General features: G+C 47.1%; 1 protein-coding gene across 1 annotated transcript in view; it reads left to right on the top strand.

The window, feature by feature from the left end:
* Positions 1-19,702, top strand: part of LOC149434243 (protein tweety homolog 2-like) — a 20,692-nt gene extending 990 nt beyond the window's left edge. The window contains exons 2-3 of the mRNA XM_089663899.1: positions 380-458; positions 17,418-19,702. Coding sequence (XP_089520025.1) covers positions 380-458; positions 17,418-17,489 — 151 coding nt within the window. The 3' untranslated portion in view covers positions 17,490-19,702. The remainder of the gene's footprint in view (positions 1-379; positions 459-17,417) is intronic.
* The last annotated feature ends 181 nt before the right edge of the window (positions 19,703-19,883 follow it).

Here is a 19,883-nt window from a genome sequence, read left to right as displayed (position 1 = left end):
TGATGGGGAGGAGAACCGTTTGTAAACACTTTGAAGTGCAGGAGAGGAATGCTTTGTTTCTTCTGTATTAAAGCTACCTACCTGCCTGTCCACCTCTGTACAGTGATCCGCGCAGGCGCAGCTCACTGTACACATTTGGCAAATTTGACTGACCTCCCATGCATGCGCCATCTCTGGCCAGCCAATGACAGTGGCTGGCGTTCGGGACCCGGAAGATGTCTTTCCCTGCTTTTCTCCATGTAGGGCAGCCAATTGAAATGAATGGGTTGCCTACACTATGTGAATGTGAAACTAGTCTGAATAATGATTATACGGAAAATATACGCGCCCGCTACAGTGTTGCCAACTATTAATGATCCACTTCTATGTTTCTTTCCAGGAATCAGGCGGCTTTGTTCGGAGGTAATCCTCGATATGAAAATGTGCCTCTGATTGGGAGAGGATCGCCCCCACCCACGGTACGCTGGGCTTCCGAATCTAAATCTTTCTTGTAGCACAAATTTACCAGCTTTTGTATAAGAGCAAAGAAGATATGGGGGGGGGGGGTAAAACAAAGCGTGCGTTATCGTGGAGAAGCAACCAATCAGCATCCACTTAAAATCCCAGCATAGTTTAGCAGCATCTGGTTACTACAGGCAACACATATACCTCCAATCCTATTACAGGCGTACCTCCGGTTCACGAATGTAATTCGTTCTGCAGGACGTTTCGTATTGCAAAAAATTCATAAACCGAAACGCGGTTTCCCATAGGAATGCATTCAAAACCAATTAATCCGTTCCGGAGGTCAGAAAAAAAGTTCAAAAAAAAGTCTTTTATCTGCTCAAAACTCTTTATAAAGTACACTTCAAAGGCATAAAAACTGTACAGGGACATGATTAAAAAAAATTTGTACATGCATTGAAAACCAATTCTTGATTAAAAAAAAACGTAAGTGCATTGAAAACCAATTAATCCGTTTCGGAGGTCAGAAAAAAGTAAAAAAAAGTATTTTATCTATTCAAAACTCTTTATAAAGTGCTTTTAAAGGCATAAAGGAGGTCAGAAAAAAGTAAAAAAAATTCTTTTATCTGTTCAAAACTCTGTATAAAGTGCTTTTAAAGGCATAAAGGAACATGATTAAAAAAAAATTTGTAAATGCATTGAAAACCAATTCATTCATTCCAGAGGTCAGAAAAAAGTAAAAAAAAGTCTTATCTGCTCAAAACTCTTTATAATGTGAATATAATTTACTATAAATACTGTACAGGGACATGATTAAAAAAAAAAATTGTAAATGCATTAAAAACCAATTAATCCCCGTTAGTATTGCGGAAACAATTTGTAAACCGAGGCGTTATTTTCAATGGATTTTTATTCGTAAACCGATAATTGCGTTAACCGAGGCGTTCGTGAACCGAGGTCCGCCTGTATTTCTTTCAGTCCCATCATGCTGTACACAAATCTATTTATGTGGCTGGAAATTGACTTACCTGATTTCTGTTGGATCGTCTATTAGATCATCTATTAAACGTCTTTCCGATATTTCCTCAGCCGAGACCTCTAAAATAATTGATCACGCCCTTCATCTCTCCTGTAATCAGAATCTGGGGATTTTTTTTATTTTTTCACAAAGAGCCCATTGAAGAAGTTTAGGAAGATCATTTATTTTCATTCTCCCACAAAATATTGCTGGTTTTGTTCCCCGGTTGGTGGATTTTTTATCATTATTCAGAGTTTATAAGCACCAACAGTTTGTGCCGTAAATTTGAAATCTTTGAAAGTTGTGATATCCAAGGGAGGCGTTAAAAAAAATTGGTAGATGACTTAGTTCAGGAAGGTGTAAATTATCTGCAAATGTTGAACAATAATTCTTTATAAATTGGTTTCATCCGCCTACAGAATAGAGTGCAGTGCATCCCATCCAAAGAGACCCCAAGCAGCTTTATCAATAAAACCAATACACTATATGGTCAAATGTATGTGGACGTTGCATTGTAGACGATTGACGTTGGGTGGGAAGAACTGGTTCCCATTCATCTAAATCCATCCTTCTGGTAACAGTTTGGTGAAGACCCTTTTCTTTTTCCCCCCCGACTGCACTCCTGTGCACAAAGCCAGCTCTATAAAGACATGGAGGACCAGTTTGGTGTGGAGGAGCTCAAGTGTCCTGCCCTGACCTCAACCATACTTTTGGAAGACCTTTGGGATCAAGTCTTCTCATCCAACATCAGTACCTGCCCTTAATCCTATGGAACATCGTTGGTATGAGGTTTTCTCATCCCAAAGGTTTTTAGTAGGTTTGAGGTCATGGAGGAACTAGAGTGTCCTGCACAGAACCCTGACCTCATCCCTACTGAACACCTTTGGGATGAATTGGAACACCAATGGTGAGCCAGGTCTTCTCCTCCAACATCAGTACCTGCCCTTAATCCTATGGAACACCATTGGTATGAGGTTTTCTCATCCCAAAGGTGTGAAGTAGGCTTGAGGTCATGGAGGAACTCGAGTGTCCTGCACAGAACCCTACCTCATCCCTACTGAACACCTTTGGGATGAATTGGAACACTAATGGTGAGCCAGGTCTTCTCCTCCAACATCAGTACCTGCCCTTATCCCTATGGAACGCATTGGTATGAGGTTTTCTCATCCCAAAGGTGTTCAGTAGGCTTGAGGTCATGGAGAAACTAGAGTGCCCTGCACAGAACCCTGACCTCATCCCTACTGAACACCGTTGGGATGAATTGGAACACCAATAGTGAGCCAGGTCTTCTCACCCCACATCAGTACCTGACCTCATAAATGGCCACAATCTCCCGCAGACACCTTCCAAAATCTTGTGGAAAGATGAAGTCTTTGAAAGTCTAATGAAAGTCAGCAGGGAAGGACCAGGATGGAGCAATGCGATTAGAGTTTTCGAGATTTGGCCCTTATGGACATGTTGATAGCCACATGTTTGAAGAAGCACATTTAGTGTGTTTTCATGATGTGCGCGTTCATGCATTTTGTACATTCTCTGTGTGGTTTTGCTTTCTGTTCTTTCTAGAAATATTTCAGGTAAAAAAAATGGGAAGAAAGGCAAGATTTTTCCTCCTTTAACCCCTTTATGACAGCATTGTATGTGTCGGCAGGTAGGGTGGGCCTTAACCCCCAATTGCCGCATATATGCATCGCTGTCTTGTTCTGTGGCCCCCAGAAGTGTGACCAAGCTGTCCCCGACAGTCAAGTGATGATCAGTAGATGGGACTCCTGATAATGTCAGTATGGTGCAACAAATCCGGCATAAAGAGGTTATAATAACATATTAGAGGTAAACTGTCACTAGATCAACCAAAGTTACCAACAGCTATGCAGTGTGAGGACTTTTCTAAACAATTGAAGTTCTATTCAGTCCCGTAGACCTGGTCATCCATCCAGTCCAGGTGATTGCAGGCAGCAGAGGGTATGGACAATGGGGCGTAGCGGGCCAGACAGAGTGTTCCAGGGACAGTGTGGAGACAAGTGTCACAGAGGAGCACAGGATCCCTTAGATGGCACAGGAAGCTTTGTGATGCGCGGAGTCACGGGGAGCACTGGGGTCACAAGAAGACAGGATGCAGAGGAGTGCAGGGGGGTCACCAGATTACACAGTATGCTCAGGAGTCACTGGAGTCAAGGGGTCCACTGAGGCCACAGGATGGACTGAGGTGACTGGATGGCACAGGATGGACTGGGGTCACAGGATGCTTAGGGGTCACTGGATGACAGAGGAAGCTCTGGGGGTCACCAGATGACCCCACATGCCAGGGGTCACTGAAGTCACAGGGTGCACTGGGGCACCAGAAGACACAGGGTCACAGGATGACAGAGGAAGCTCTGGGGTCACTGGGGGTCCCGAGTCACAGGGTGCACTGGGGCCACCAGAAGACACAGGATGCTCAAGGGTCACTGGATGATAGAGGAAGCTCCGGGGTGCATTGAAGTCACAGGAAGCACACAGGTAACAAGAAGATACATGATGTATTGGGGTTCACCAGATGTCACCATATGCCCAGGGGTCACTGAAGTAAAAGGATTCACTGGGGTTACCAGAGGATATAGGAGGCTCAGGGGTCACTAGGCTCATGGGGTGCACTGGAATTACTGGATGAAACAGATGCTCTGGAGTCACTGGTTGTCACAGGATGCTTAGGGGTCACTGGAGTCAAAGGGTGCACTGGGGCCACCAGACGATACAGGTTGCTCAGGGGTCACTAGAGTTATGGGATCCACTGAGGCCACAGGGTGGACTGGGGTCACAGGATGCTCAGGGCTCACTGGATGACAGGAAGCTCTGGGGTGCGCTGAGGGTCATTGGATGACCCCCATATGCCAGGGGCCACTGGAGGCACAGGGTGCACTGGGATCACCAGAAGACACAGGATGCTCAGGGGTCACTGGATGACAGAGGAAACTCTGGGGTGCGCTGAAGTCACAGGAAGCACACCTGTAACAAAAAGACACATGATGCACTGGGGTTATCAGAGGATACAGGATGTTAGGGGTCACTAGGGTCATGGGGTGCACTGGGGTCAGGTGATAACAGAAGATGTTCAGGGGTCATTAGAGTCATGGGGTGCACTGGGGTTAGGTGATAACAGAAGATGTTCAGGGGTCATTAGAGTCATGGGGTGCACTGGTGTCAGGTGATGACAGAGGATGCTCAGGGGTTACTAGAGTCATGGGGTGCACTGGGGTCAGGTGATATAGCATGCTCAGGGGTCACTAGAGTCATGGGGTGCACTGGGGTCAGGTGATAGAGCATGCTCAGGGGTCACTAGAGTCATGGGGTGCACTGGGGTCAGGTGATGACAGAGCATGCTCAGGGGTCACTAGAGTCAGGGGGTGCACTGGGGTCAGGTGATGACAGAGCATGCTCAGGGGTCACTAGAGTCATGGGGTGCACTGGGGTCAGGTGATGACAGAGCATGCTCAGGGGTCACTAGAGTCATGGGGTGCACTGGGGTCAGGTGATGACAGAGCATGCTCAGGGGTCACTAGAGTCATGGGGTGCACTGGGGTCAGGTGATGACAGAGGATGCTCAGGGGTCACTAGAGTCAGGGGGTGCACTGGGGTCAGGTGATGACAGAGGATGCTCAGGGGTCACTAGAGTCATGGGGTGCACTGGGGTCAGGTGATGACAGAGCATGCTCAGGGGTCACTAGAGTCATGGGGTGCACTGGGGTCAGGTGATGACAGAGCATGCTCAGGGGTCACTAGAGTCATGGGGTGCACTGGGGTCAGGTGATGACAGAGCATGCTCAGGGGTCACTAGAGTCATGGGGTGCACTGGGGTCAGGTGATGACAGAGCATGCTCAGGGGTCACTAGAGTCATGGGGTGCACTGGGGTCAGGTGATGACAGAGGATGCTCAGGGGTCACTAGAGTCAGGGGGTGCACTGGGGTCAGGTGATGACAGAGGATGCTCAGGGGTCACTAGAGTCAGGGGGTGCACTGGGGTCAGGTGATGACAGAGGATGCTCAGGGGTCACTAGAGTCAGGGGGTGCACTGGGGTCAGGTGATGACAGAGGATGCTCAGGGGTCACTAGAGTCAGGGGGTGCACTGGGGTCAGGTGATGACAGAGGATGCTCAGGGGTCACTAGAGTCAGGGGGTGCACTGGGGTCAGGTGATGACAGAGGATGCTCAGGGGTCACTAGAGTCAGGGGGTGCACTGGGGTCAGGTGATGACAGAGGATGCTGGAAGGCCGTCACTGGGGGCAGAAGCAGCACAGGGTTCAGGTAAGTACTATAGCGGAAGAGGTCACGGCAGAAGCATATCAATACTTTTACAACTGTGATGTTCAGATGAACCATCTCCTGATTGGCCCATGTGCTGGTGTCCTGGATGAAGCCCAAAAGTTCCAGCGGCCCCACACCAGAGAGGACACCCGGCACCGGATCACCGGAGCGGGTGAGAATAACCGACCTTCACACTGCAGAGCTGTTGGTACATTTTGGTGGTCTGACAGATTATATCTAAGTGTGGCCTGTGTAAGACCTCGAGGCCCACACCTATACCCCCCCCCCCCATCACGGAACACTAGACAGTTTTTCACGGAGAAGAGTTGGAACTCCAGTCGGGTCGTTCTTCCTGTTGGGGAGATTCGCCCTCACTTCCTGTCCTGGAGACAATATTTGATAAAAGAAAATCAAAAGCAAAGTCAGTTGTCCCCACGAGGGTCCAGGATGGTCTAACCCTTCTCACTCCATCCAAAACTAACATTTTTTGGCTGTCGTTCCTTTTTCTACAAGCTGATCTGTTATCTCTGCTGGCTGTTTCAGACATCATGTAGTTGTTCCATATAGAATAAAAATAAATAATCACATGACTCTTTCTCCATCAAAACTGCATGTAAGTTCATTCTGTGCAAATGGGGCCAAAAAAAACTATTATGGCCACTAGAGGGAGCGGACTGTCATAGGTAATACCTATGGTCCTCAAAGCCATCTAGTGGCCATGGTGTGGTACTTTCCACATTCACACATTTGAATTGCAGAGAGAGAGAGAGCATTCGATTCTACTCCATTTGCACGGGACAAATTAAATGCAGTTTCAATGGATGACCAGCTACTGGTGTCTTCTGTACCCTTAACTAAGTCTTGGATTCTATCAATGGGGTTTTTTTTGGGGGGGGGAGGAGGTTACTTTCCACGGCACAGAAATGTCATTTCTATAGTAAAGTTTAAAGGTTATAAATCTGCTTGCTAATCCATTTTTTGTTTCTGCGATCGTGCTTTGGAGCTAAGTAGTGTGAAAAGTAAGTTGTCTCTGTAAGTCGTCTCTGTCCCTGGAAATGTTTGCCATGTCTCCCCCCTCCCCCCTTGTCCGTCTGACCTGTGAGGCGTTGTGGCGTTTGTCCAATAGCAGACCTGTTTTAGGCGTATTTAATATCCGGAGGTGAGGAGGCGCAGTGACTACGTCTGACCGATGTTAGTGTTCATTTCATAAAGCTGTCAGAGCTCCCATGACCCAGGTAACCCAAATGTACCCACCCCCGAGTATGAGGGAGCTGTGACCTCCTCCGAGGATGCAGTGCTCAGGCCTGAGCGGCCAATCACCAGGCTCGGGCCCCATCACAAGAGGATTCAGAAGGCCTTAATCATGTGCAAGCTCTGGCAGCATCCAACATGGCAATGGCACAAAGCTTGGGCTTCCAGATCCAGAGAAGGTGGCAGCCTCTTTACAGCAGGGGCCTCCAGACTCTTCAGTGCGAGGGCCACAGTGTATAGTTTACAGATATTTATGTGCCGAAATCAGTTATGTAAAGAAATAAATCAAATTTAAAAGATTGAAAAAGAAATTCCAAACGAACTTGAGCCCATCAGAATACCCCCTTACATCGGAGTCCCCATTAAAGTCTTCCTTACAATCTCTTACATGAGGTTCCCCATCAAAGTCTCCCCTTACATCAGGGTCCCCATCAATGTCCCCCCCCCCCTTACATCAGGGTTCCCATCAGTGTCCTCTCTTACATCAAGGTCCCCATCAGTGTCCCCCTTTACATTAGGGTCCCCATCAGTTCCCCCCCCCCTTACATCAGGGTTCCCATCAGTGTCCTCCCTTACATCAAGGTCCCCATCAGTGTCCCCCTTTACATCAAGGTCCCCATCAGTGTCCCCCTTTACATTAGGGTCCCCATCAGTCCCCCCCCCTTACATCAGGGTTCCCATCAGTCCCCCCCCCCTTACATCAAGGTCCCCATCAGTGTCCCCCTTTACATTAGGGTCCCCATCAGTTCCCCCCCCCCCCTACATCAGGGTTCCCATCAGTGTCCTCCCTTACATCAAGGTCCCCATCAGTGTCCCCCTTTACATTAGGGTCCCCATCAGTCCCCCCCCCTTACATCAGGGTTCCCATCAGTGTCCTCCTTTAAATCAGGGTCCCCATCAGTGCCCCCCCTTACATCAGTGTTCCTCCTTACATCGGGGTCCCCATTAAAGTCTCCCTTACAATCTCTTACATGAGATTCCCCATCAAAGTCCCCCCCTTACCTCAGGGTCCCCATCAGTGTCCCCCCTCCTTACCTCAGGGTCCCCATCAGTGTCCCTCCTTACATCATGGTCCCCATCAGTGCCCCCCCGCCTTACATCAGGGTCCCCATCAGTGTCCCTCCTTACATCATGGTCCCCATCAGTGCCCCCCCGCCTTACATCATGGTCCCCATCAGTGCCCCCCTTTGCATCAGGGTCTCCATCGGAGTCCGCTTTACATTGAAGGCCCTCTCTTACATCAGAGTCCTTCACACATGAGAGTCCCCATCAGTCCCTCCTTACATCAGAAGGCCAGATAAAGCCTTGCCTCAGGCCGGATTCAGCCAATGGGCCGTAGTTTGGTGACCCCGGCTCTTAACATAACCAAAAAGAGCAGATGAAGCTACAATACTCACATTCAGTCCAATGCTGTTGTCCCCAATACCTCTTCCCTGCCACAAAATGCCCTCGGCCTTCCAGGTTGAATGACACCTAATGGACATACTATGAGTGCAGGGTGTCATACCCCGCCGCCCTGAGGGGGTTTCAACAAGGTGCCCCTTCATTCATAGTGTACTGGCAGAGAGTGGCTCCAACCTCTTTACGTCAGCGCCACTCCATGCCAACCCCGTCACAGACATGTAACCGGCCCAAAAAGCATAAACACTACGATGTACTTATAGGGGTCCTCCAGAGACTGAGAGTCTTAACATAATCCCCAGTGATCCTGCCAAGAAGAATGTTGTTCAGGCTCTTAGGGTGACAACGCTCTGTTCCTATCTCCTGTTTGTGCTCATATGTTGTCACTCTGCCATATGGGCTTCCAATGGAGACTACAAGCGGCTGTTTCAACACACCTTACCCAGACATGGTCCACTGTTGTCACCATCCGGAAACCCACCCTGAGAAATACCGTGCCACCATCGCTGGAGTTCACAGACAGGAAGTCGCTACAAAGAGGTTGCAGCAACACGAAGACTGAACAAAGGGCAATGAAAGGGGAAAACAAGGCGACTTTAGCAAACTACACATCAATCAGTTGGGGTCTACATCTACTTTGAAGCTGAAGAGCGATGTGAACATTGCAGCAGCCAATCGCCTTCCTTTGTTCTGATGGCCGAAATGTGATTCCTACACTTTGCACGTCATCGCTGCGCCTCACACCGCCTGTTACATGAGCTTCTGGCTTCCCATCCCTCATGAGGCTGATTGTGATAGAACATTGTGTATGTTGATGGCTCTGGAAAGGAAAGTCTATATGGATTGCTTCCTGCCTCTGCTGCTCATTAGGGGCCCCATTTAGCACATTGACGGTTAAGTGCTGTGGTGGGCTGTGGTTTTCCGGCAGTTGGGATACTCAGATCGAGTCGTTGGGTGGACAGGCCTATTAGGAGTGATAGATCACCAGCCTGTCCATAGAATGTGTCCAGCTTAGGTGCCAACGGCCGCTTAATGAATTATTCGTAAGCAGGAAAATGCTGAACGCGAGTAACATACAGAGCATCCAGAAAGTATTCCCGGTATATACAGAGCATCCAGAAAGTACTCCCGGTATATACAGAGCATCCAGAAAGTACTCCCGGTATATACAGAGCATCCAGAAAGTATTCCCGGTATATACAGAGCATCCAGAAAGTATTCCCGGTATATACAGAGCATCCAGAAAGTATTCCCGGTATATACAGAGCATCCAGAAAGTACTCCCGGTATATACAGAGCATCCAGAAAGTATTCCCGGTATATACAGAGCATCCAGAAAGTATTCCCGGTATATACAGAGCATCCAGAAAGTATTCCCGGTATATACAGAGCATCCAGAAAGTATTCCCGGTATATACAGAGCATCCAGAAAGTATTCCCTGTATATACAGAGCATCCAGAAAGTATTCCCGGTATATACAGAGCATCCAGAATGTATTCCCGGTATATACAGAGCATCCAGAAAGTACTCCCGGTATATACAGAGCATCCAGAAAGTATTCCCGGTATATACAGAGCATCCAGAAAGTATTCCCGGTATATACAGCGCATCCAGAAAGTATTCCCGGTATATACAGAGCATCCAGAAAGTATTCCCGGTATATACAGAGCATCCAGAAAGTATTCCCGGTATACACAGAGCATCCAGAAAGTATTCCCGGTATACACAGAGCATCCAGAAAGTATTCCCGGTATACACAGAGCATCCAGAAAGTATTCCCGGTATATACAGAGCATCCAGGAAGTATTCCCGGTATATACAGAGCATCCAGAAAGTATTCCCGGTATATACAGAGCATCCAAAAAGTATTCCCGGTATATACAGAGCATCCAGAAAGTATTCCCGGTATATACAGAGCATCCAGAAAGTATTCCCGGTATATACAGAGCATCCAGAAAGTACTCCCGGTATATACAGAGCATCCAGAAAGTATTCCCGGTATATACAGAGCATCCAGAATGTATTCCCGGTATATACAGAGCATCCAGAAAGTATTCCCGGTATATACAGAGCATCCAGAAAGTACTCCCGGTATATACAGAGCATCCAGAAAGTATTCCCGGTATATACAGAGCATCCAGAAAGTATTCCCGGTATATACAGCGCATCCAGAAAGTATTCCCGGTATATACAGAGCATCCAGAAAGTATTCCCGGTATACACAGAGCATCCAGAAAGTATTCCCGGTATACACAGAGCATCCAGAAAGTATTCCCGGTATATACAGAGCATCCAGAAAGTATTCCCGGTATATACAGAGCATCCAGGAAGTATTCCCGGTATATACAGAGCATCCAGGAAGTATTCCCGGTATATACAGAGCATCCAAAAAGTATTCCCGGTATATACAGAGCATCCAGAAAGTATTCCCGGTATATACAGAGCATCCAGAAAGTATTCCCGGTATATACAGAGCATCCAGAAAGTACTCCCGGTATATACAGAGCATCCAGAAAGTATTCCCGGTATATACAGAGCATCCAGAAAGTATTCCCGGTATATACAGAGCATCCAGAAAGTATTCCCGGTATATACAGAGCATTCAGAAAGTATTCCCGGTATATACAGAGCATCCAGAAAGTATTCCCGGTATATACAGAGCATCCAGAAAGTACTCCCGGTATATACAGAGCATCCAGAAAGTATTCCCGGTATATACAGCGCATCCAGAAAGTATTCCCGGTATATACAGAGCATCCAGAAAGTATTCCCGGTATATACAGAGCATCCAAAAAGTATTCCCGGTATACACAGAGCATCCAGAAAGTATTCCCGGTATACACAGAGCATCCAGAAAGTATTCCCGGTATACACAGAGCATCCAGAAAGTATTCCCGGTATACACAGAGCATCCAGAAAGTATTCCCGGTATACAGAGAGCATCCAGAAAGTATTCCCGGTATATACAGAGCATCCAGAAAGTATTCCCGGTATATACAGAGCATCCAGAAAGTATTCCCGGTATATACAGAGCATCCAGAAAGTATTCCCGGTATACACAGAGCATCCAGAAAGTATTCCCGGTATACACAGAGCATCCAGAAAGTATTCCCGGTATACACAGAGCATCCAGAAAGTATTCCCGGTATACAGAGAGCATCCAGAAAGTATTCCCGGTATATACAGAGCATCCAGAAAGTATTCCCGGTATATACAGAGCATCCAGAAAGTATTCCCGGTATATACAGAGCATCCAGAAAGTATTCCCGGTATATACAGAGCATCCAGAAAGTATTCCCGCTATATACAGAGCATCCAGAAAGTATTCCCGGTATATACAGAGCATCCAGAAAGTATTCCCTGTATATACAATGTATCCAGAAAGTATTCCCGGTATATACAGAGCATCCAGAAAGTATTCCCGGTATATACAGAGCATCCAGAAAGTATTCCCGCTATATACAGAGCATCCAGAAAGTATTCCCGCTATATACAGAGCATCCAGAAAGTATTCCCGGTATATACAGAGCATCCAGAAAGTATTCCCTGTATATACAATGTATCCAGAAAGTATTCCCGGTATATACAGAGCATCCAGAAAGTATTCCCGGTATATACAGAGCATCCAGAAAGTATTCCCGGTATATACAGAGCATCCAGAAAGTATTCCCTGTATATACAATGTATCCAGAAAGTATTCCCGGTATATACAGAGCATCCAGAAAGTATTCCCGGTATACACAGAGCATCCAGAAAGTATTCCCAGCATTGAACTTTTGCCACAGTTTATGTTACGGCCTTATTCCAAAATGGATTCAATTCATTTTTTCCTCCACATTCTACAAACAATCCCCCATAATGACAACGGGAAAGAAGTTCATTTTGAAATCTTTGCAGTTTATTAAAAATAAAAAATACCATAGATATAAGTATTCCCAGCCTTTGCCATGACACTCACTATAGATCTCTGGTGCATCCTGTTCCCATGATCATTCTTGAGATGTTTCCACAACTTGATTGGAGTCCACCTGTGGGACATTCAGTGGATTGGAGTCCACTTGTGGGACATTCAGTGGATCGGAGTCCACTTGTGGGACATTCAGTGGATTGGAGTCCACCTGTGGGACATTCAGTGGATTGGAGTCCACTTGTGGGACATTCAGTGGATCGGAGTCCACCTGTGGGACATTCAGTGGATCGGAGTCCACTTGTGGGACATTCAGTGGATTGGAGTCCACTTGTGGGACATTCAGTGGATTGGAGTCCACTTGTGGGACATTCAGTGGATCGGAGTCCACTTGTGGGACATTCAGTGGATCGGAGTCCACCTGTGGGACATTCAGTGGATCGGAGTCCACTTGTGGGACATTCAGTGGATTGGAGTCCACTTGTGGGACATTCAGTGGATTGGAGTCCACTTGTGGGACATTCAGTGGATTGGAGTCCACCTGTGGGACATTCAGTGGATCGGAGTCCACCTGTGGGACATTCAGTGGATCGGAGTCCACCTGTGGGACATTCAGTGGATCGGAGTCCACCTGTGGGACATTCAGTGGATCGGAGTCCACCTGTGGGACATTCAGTGGATCGGAGTCCACCTGTGGGACATTCAGTGGATCGGAGTCCACCTGTGGGACATTCAGCGGATCGGAGTCCACCTGTGGGACATTCAGCGGATCGGAGTCCACCTGTGGGACATTCAGTGGATCGGAGTCCACTTGTGGGACATTCAGTGGATCGGAGTCCACCTGTGGGACATTCAGTGGATCGGAGTCCACCTGTGGGACATTCAGTGGATCGGAGTCCACCTGTGGGACATTCAGTGGATCGGAGTCCACCTGTGGGACATTCAGCGGATCGGAGTCCACCTGTGGGACATTCAGCGGATCGGAGTCCACCTGTGGGACATTCAGCGGATCGGAGTCCACCTGTGGGACATTCAGCGGATCGGAGTCCACCTGTGGGACATTCAGCGGATCGGAGTCCACCTGTGGGACATTCAGCGGATCGGAGTCCACCTGTGGGAAAGTTAGTTGATTGGACATGAGTAGGAAAGGCATACACCTGTCTATAGAAGGTCCCACAGGTCACATGTCAGAGCACAAACCAAGCCATGAGGTCCAAGGAATTGTCCACAGATCACTGAGACAGGATTGTATGAAGGCACAGATCGGGGGAAGGGTACAGACACATTTCTGCAGCATTGAAGGTCCCAATGAGCACAGTGGCCTCCATCATCCGTAAATGGAAGAAGTTTGGAACCACCAGGAATCTTCCTAGAGCGAGCCACCCATCCAAAATGAGAGATCGAGGGAGAAGGGCCTTAGCCAGGGAGGTGACCGAGCACCCGATGGTCACTCTGAAAGAGCTCCAGCATTTCTCTGTGGAGAGAGGAGAACCTTCCAGAAGAACAACCATCTCTGCAGCACTCCACCAATCAGGACTGTATGGTAGAGTGGCCAGACAGAAGCCACTCCTCAGTAAGGCAAATGGCAACCTGCCTGGAGTTTGCCAAAAAGCACCTGAGGAACTCTCAGACCATGAGAACCAAAACTCTCTGGTTTGATGAAACAAAGATTGACCTCTTTGGCCTGAATGCCAAGCGTCATGTCTGGAGGAAACCAGGCACTGCTCACCACCTGGACAATTCCATCCCTACTGTGAAGCATGGTGGTGGCAGCATCGTGCTGAGGGGATGTTTTTCAGCGGCAGGAACTGGGAGACTAGTCAGGATCGGAGAAAAGATGAATGCAGCAATGTACAGAGACATCCTTGATGAAAACCTGTTCCAGAGCGCTCTGGACCTTAGACTGGGGCGACGGTTCATCTTTCAACAGGACAACGACCCTCTCTGGAGAGATCTGAAAATGGCTGTGCACCGACGCTCCCCATCCAACCTGATGGAGCTGGAGAGGTCCTGCAAAGAAGAATGGGAGAAATTGCCCAAAAATAGGTGTGCCAAGCTTTTAGCATCATCCTCCAAACGGCTCGAGGCTGTAATTGGTGCTAAAGGGGCTTCAACAAAGGATTGAGCAAAGGCTGGGAATACTTATATACATGTGTTTTGGGTTTTTTTAATAAATTGCAGAGATTTCAAAATTAACTTCTTTGACGTTGTCATTATGGGAGATTGTTTGTAGAATGTTGAGGAGAAAAATGAATGTAATCCATTCTGGAATAAGGCCGGAACATAACAAAATGTGGCAGAAGGTAAGCGATGGGAATTCTTTCTGGATGCTCTGTAGACTTCATCATTAGTACCCCGGCAAGAGAGTGTGATGGTTTGATGGATAAGATTTGAGGGTTTTTAGGGTCTCGGTGTATTTTGGAACGTTCAGCTGTTGGGTTTAGGAGCACCAAAGGAAAGAAATTGGAAGCAAAAAGACCCCAGCTGTGGAACTGCTTCTACCCCCCCAGGCCCTGAATGGATAAATGTCTCCAGCTTAGGTGCAAGCAGCTACAGGATGAGTTTTTCATAAGCAGGAAAATGCTGAACACAAGAAAACAGGATCACCATCATTCTGAATTTTGTCCAAACTGCTCTCTTGTAGCAGAAAACAATCCAAATGTCCCTCGAGGTCACAGGTGTCACACTGGTGGCCCTCCAGCTGTTGCCAAACTACAAGTCCCAGGAATTGCAAGATTGACAGTTACCAGCATGACTCCAAAAGGCAGAGGCATGATGGGACTTGTATTTTCGCAACAGCTGGAGAGCCTCCAGTTTGACACCCCTGCTCTAGATGTCAACTGTTGGGGGTTTTGTAGCACCAAAGGAGCGATAATTGGAAGAAAAAGGACCCCAGCCACCAGAATGACCCGACCCAACTCCCCATTATACAGGCTGAGAATAGGCACACCGAGGTCTGTCACTACACCACAGTCTTGGCTGCCTCCCAATCCTGGAACAAGGATCTTTGTGTCTCCTAGATCACTGACTAGTAACTAGAATGGACAAAAGTGTCCAGCTTAGGTACAAACTGCTACATGATGTGTTATTCGTAAGTGGGCATCTCCATCATTAGTGCCCAAAGAAGGAAGCATGATGGTTGGATGGATAAGATTTTGGGGTTCTCAGGGTCTCGGTGTATTTCGTATCTGTTCAAATGACTCTCATGGAAGAGAACAATCCAAATATCCCTCTAGACTTCAACTGTTGGAGCTTTCTGTTCAAAATGAAGAAGAAAAAAATAATTTTGGACTTCTTGACTTCCAATGCTATCCCATTGATCTAAAGGAACTCTCACCGCTCCAAACACCAACATTCCCCTCTGTGGATGCATTGGGTGCCAGACCGAGGAGCTTGAACTAACTGTGTGTAGGCGCCGTACAGGAAACAGAGAAGACACACGCTAGTGGTGTTACTTCCCTCCATTAAACTTGATGGAATGGACATAAGTCCCTGCCTAGAAACTGTCCCAACTGACATGTTTCACCTTCAAGTACTTAGCCGTTAGATCTTTATGATTAAGCCCACGAGAGTGAAAAGTGTCGGAGGAGTAATTCCCAGGTGGGGCCTAACTGCAAGTGGTGTCTGTTCAGTAAAGTTTGATGGTAGGCAGTGATGTCAATGGTGTGCGGCTTCTTTATCCCATTGGTACTTCTAAACCCCAAAGGACAAGTGAAAGAGGAACTGTCTGTATTACCCATTCTCTGTCGATTTTCAGTTTGGATTTGCTGTGGGCAGTTCCGGCAGAGCTTTCGGTTAACATGGCTTGTGAGTTGCATAACCCTTGAGTAAATGTTTTATATTCTCTAGTAGTGAAATCAAGACTATTGCACCAGGTTTATCTGTAGACAATACAGATTCTTTTTTGTTGTTTTATCTGTAGACAACCATGTGACCTCATTCCAACTTACGTCCTTCGTAATCACCAGACCAGCCCCATAGAACTGTGCCAACCTCTTTCCAATCACTACCAACTTTCTCCCCATCATGACCTTGTATATGGTGTTGGTTTTCATAACCAAAGGCATGTCGGAGCACGCCCCAATACCCTCCAGTGCACCGGGAAACCAAATGTTGGTATGACACATAGACTTTGTTTATCAGGTACCTGGTGATGGAGGCCAGTGGAGAGAGGGCCTCCCTTGCGGCTAAGTTCCGGACTCCGCTGAGAGTGGGACAGCGGGAGTCAGGCCCAGAGTTGCACAGGACGCCTGTAGGAGTGCTGGTTGGTGGTCCACTCAGAAGCACAGCTGGTGCACGGAGATAGGTCTGCAGACAGGAGGCGCCTGTGCGTGGTATGCAAGCCCTTCCGGGATTTAGATGTGTACTGGGTAGTCGGTTCAAGCCAAGGTCAGGTACCGGGTGGGAATCAGAGCAGACGTAGTCAGATGGGATAGCCGAGGTCATACACAGAGGAACGAGAGAGAGTATCCGTAAGCCAAGCCGAGGTCAGATCAGGGGTAAGGCAGAGAAGACAGGTCCAGGAGCAAGCCAAATCGGTAACAGGAAATCACAGGTCAGAATCACAGGACCCAGGAACAGGGCACGGGGAGCTAGAGATCATCCAGCAACTAGAGGGATTGATGAGCCTCCTTATAAAGGCTGTCCGGCACCAGACTGAGGCTGATGTTTACTTCTCCGGCCATGCAGAGTACTGGCAGAAATGCCAGATCTTCCAGAACTTCTGCCGTGGACATGACCCTGACATTGTTCCTCTGTTGATTGTTTCTGGCAGGTACACTTTAAGGTCCCCTTCACACTTGTTGGTGCCCTACCTTGGCCAAAAGGTACCATTTTTTCTATGCATTGAGGCTCATTAAGAGTGAAGCGGGCTGACGTAACGCAATGTGCATCAACACATGAACATTGTTTGCAGGAGTGGGGGCCCTGAAGCTAACAATCTAGAACAGGTTCCCCTTAAACTTTCCAAGCTGAAGTCCCTTTGTTAGATCTTAGAACCTTCTATCCATGTCTAGCCTCCCAAGTCTCATCACTGTTATTGCTTCTGTATGTTTTGTGTGTATTTTTCTCATTGTTATCCTTTGTGTAACCTTTTTTATATTTATATTTCCCCCCAGTACTCTCCCAGCATGAGGGCCACGTATCTCACCGTGAACGAAGAACCAACCCCTATTTATGGGAACGCTTAATATCTGTTGTCCTGCTCCCCTCCCACGAAAAGCGGCAGCCCCAAGCGGTGGGGAAACCTTTAAATCCTGGTGTCGGGGTAAAGAGCTCTCCTGAAACGGCCAAGCCTTTCGTCAGACATAGACGTCAAAGGGGGTCAGCATTTATGTTCAAACTCGTGACCCCCTAATTCCTGGACACCAATGAATGAATGAATATCACACGGCACCCTGGATTTTGCGGAGCTCTTCTCCTTTACGATACCACAAGGTTTTATCAGAAATATAGAGCTGTGAACGTTCCAATCCTGACCAATCCTGACCAATCCTGACCTAAAGAGTTTACAACTTTCTACGTTGTCCGCGAGGGTCGGCGAGTATGATTTGGTCTAAGATCGCCACCTATTGGTCAGTAATGGTAACAGCAGTTTGTTCTTTTAATCGCTGACCCTGAAATATTTAATACTTAGAGAGCTTATAGATAATTGTTAAATCTTTTTTGAAAATTCAAGTTCTTAGTTAGGAGTCCTGTTGACAGGCTTTGGGCTTGTGTGGATGGCATTGGTTTGAGATGCTTCTGAGATCAGTTAAAATTCAGAAGACCTGCAGTTGTCTTCCTTATGACCTGCATTTGACCTCACTATAACCTGCATTTGAACTGCAGTTGACTTCCCTTATGACCTGCTTTTAGCCTGCAGGTGATTTCCCTTATGACCTACATTTGACTTCCATATGACTTGCATTCGACCTGCAGTTGACTTCTTTATGACCTGCATTCAACTTCCTTATAACATGCATTTCACCTGCAGTTGACTTCCTTATGACCTACATTTGACTTCCATATGACGTGCATTCAACCTGCAGTTCTTTATGACCTATAGTTGACTTCCCTTATGATCTGCAGGTGGCTTCTTATAACATGCATTTGACCTGCAGTTGACTTCTTTATGACCTGCAGTTGACTTCTTTATGACCTACAGTTGACTTTCCTTATGATCGGCAGGTGACATCTTATAACTTGCATACGGCTTGCCTTTGACTTCTTTATGACCTGCATTCGACCTACAGTTGACTTCCTTATGATCTGCAGTCGACTTTCCCTTATGACCTGCGTTTGGCTTGCACTTGACTTGTTTATGATCTGCAGTTGAATTCCCTTATGACCTGCATTTGACCTGCAGTTGATTTCCGTATGACCTGCATTTGACCTGCAGTTGATTTCCGTATGACCTGCATTTGACTTTCTTATGACTTACATTCAACCTGCAGTTTACTTCCTTATGATCTGCATTTAACTTCCTCATGACTTGCATCTGACCTGCAGTTGACTTCCTTATGACTTGCATTTGACCTGCAGCTGACTTCCTTATGACTTGCATTTGACCTGCAGTTGACTTCCTTAGGACTTGCATTTGACCTGCAGCTATCTTCCTTATGACTTGCATCTGACCTGTAGTTGACTTCCTTATGACTTGCATTTGAACGTCCGTTGACTTCCTTATGACTTGCATTTGACCTGCAGTTAACTTCCTTATTACTTGCATTTGACCTGCAGTTGACTTCCTTATGACTTGCATCTGACCTGCAGTTGACTTCCTTATGACTTGCATCTGACCTGCAGCTATCTTCCTTATGACTTGCATTTGACCTGCAGTTGACTTCCTTATGACCTGCATTCGACCTGCTGCAAGTGAATTTAGTATTTCCTCAGACTTGTATGAAAATGCATAACCCACCTGCTGCAATCAAAAGCCCATCAACACAGGCCCCTAATAAGACGAAGAGCAATGTGTAGTCATCCCGAACAACCAATGAGAAAGCAGCTTTCATTTTCCTAAATGCTCTGAGCTGATGGAAGCTACAGATCTGATTGGTGGGCATGACTGGGCAAATTGTTACATTTAGTGTTTTTAATATGCGATATAGACTTCTGGCTTTAGAATTTGCTGCAGTTGAGATGAATAATAATTGTGTTGAGTCAAGAGAAGCGTGAACAAGGTCTCCAGTCTTGATGCCAAGAAGCGGCAGAAGGCCAAGTCCATCCATGGATCTCAGCGCGGCTCCCAGAACTTGGGCTCATTCACAAGGACCCGGCCCACTGAGCTGAACCTCTCCATGTGCTTCCCTCTACCACTGGAAGGAATCCCCACACTGGTGCTTCTCTTCATGTATAATACTTTTTATTTGCTGTATTTTGTTTGTCTTTCAGCAAAAGGATTAAAGTGGACCTTCAGCCATGTTTTCCGTTTTTTTCGGATAAAGTAGGGAAAGGTTGGTAGGGAAAGCTCTGTCAGGTTTTTACTTCCTGGAAAGGTGTAGGGTGTCGGATCTCTTAGAATGTTGCCTACAAGGTGACATGGTGGACTCTCGTGACTGTGGCCACCTTGCTTTCCTTCGTGGTGCAGGAAGTTCATATAG

The sequence above is a fragment of the Staurois parvus genome, unplaced genomic scaffold (assembly GCF_062004578.1).
Source record: "Staurois parvus isolate SC_StPar_1 unplaced genomic scaffold, SC_StPar_1.0 ptg001797l, whole genome shotgun sequence".
NCBI classification, from domain to species: Eukaryota; Metazoa; Chordata; class Amphibia; order Anura; family Ranidae; genus Staurois; species Staurois parvus.
This window is presented reverse-complemented; position numbering and strand designations above follow the sequence as displayed.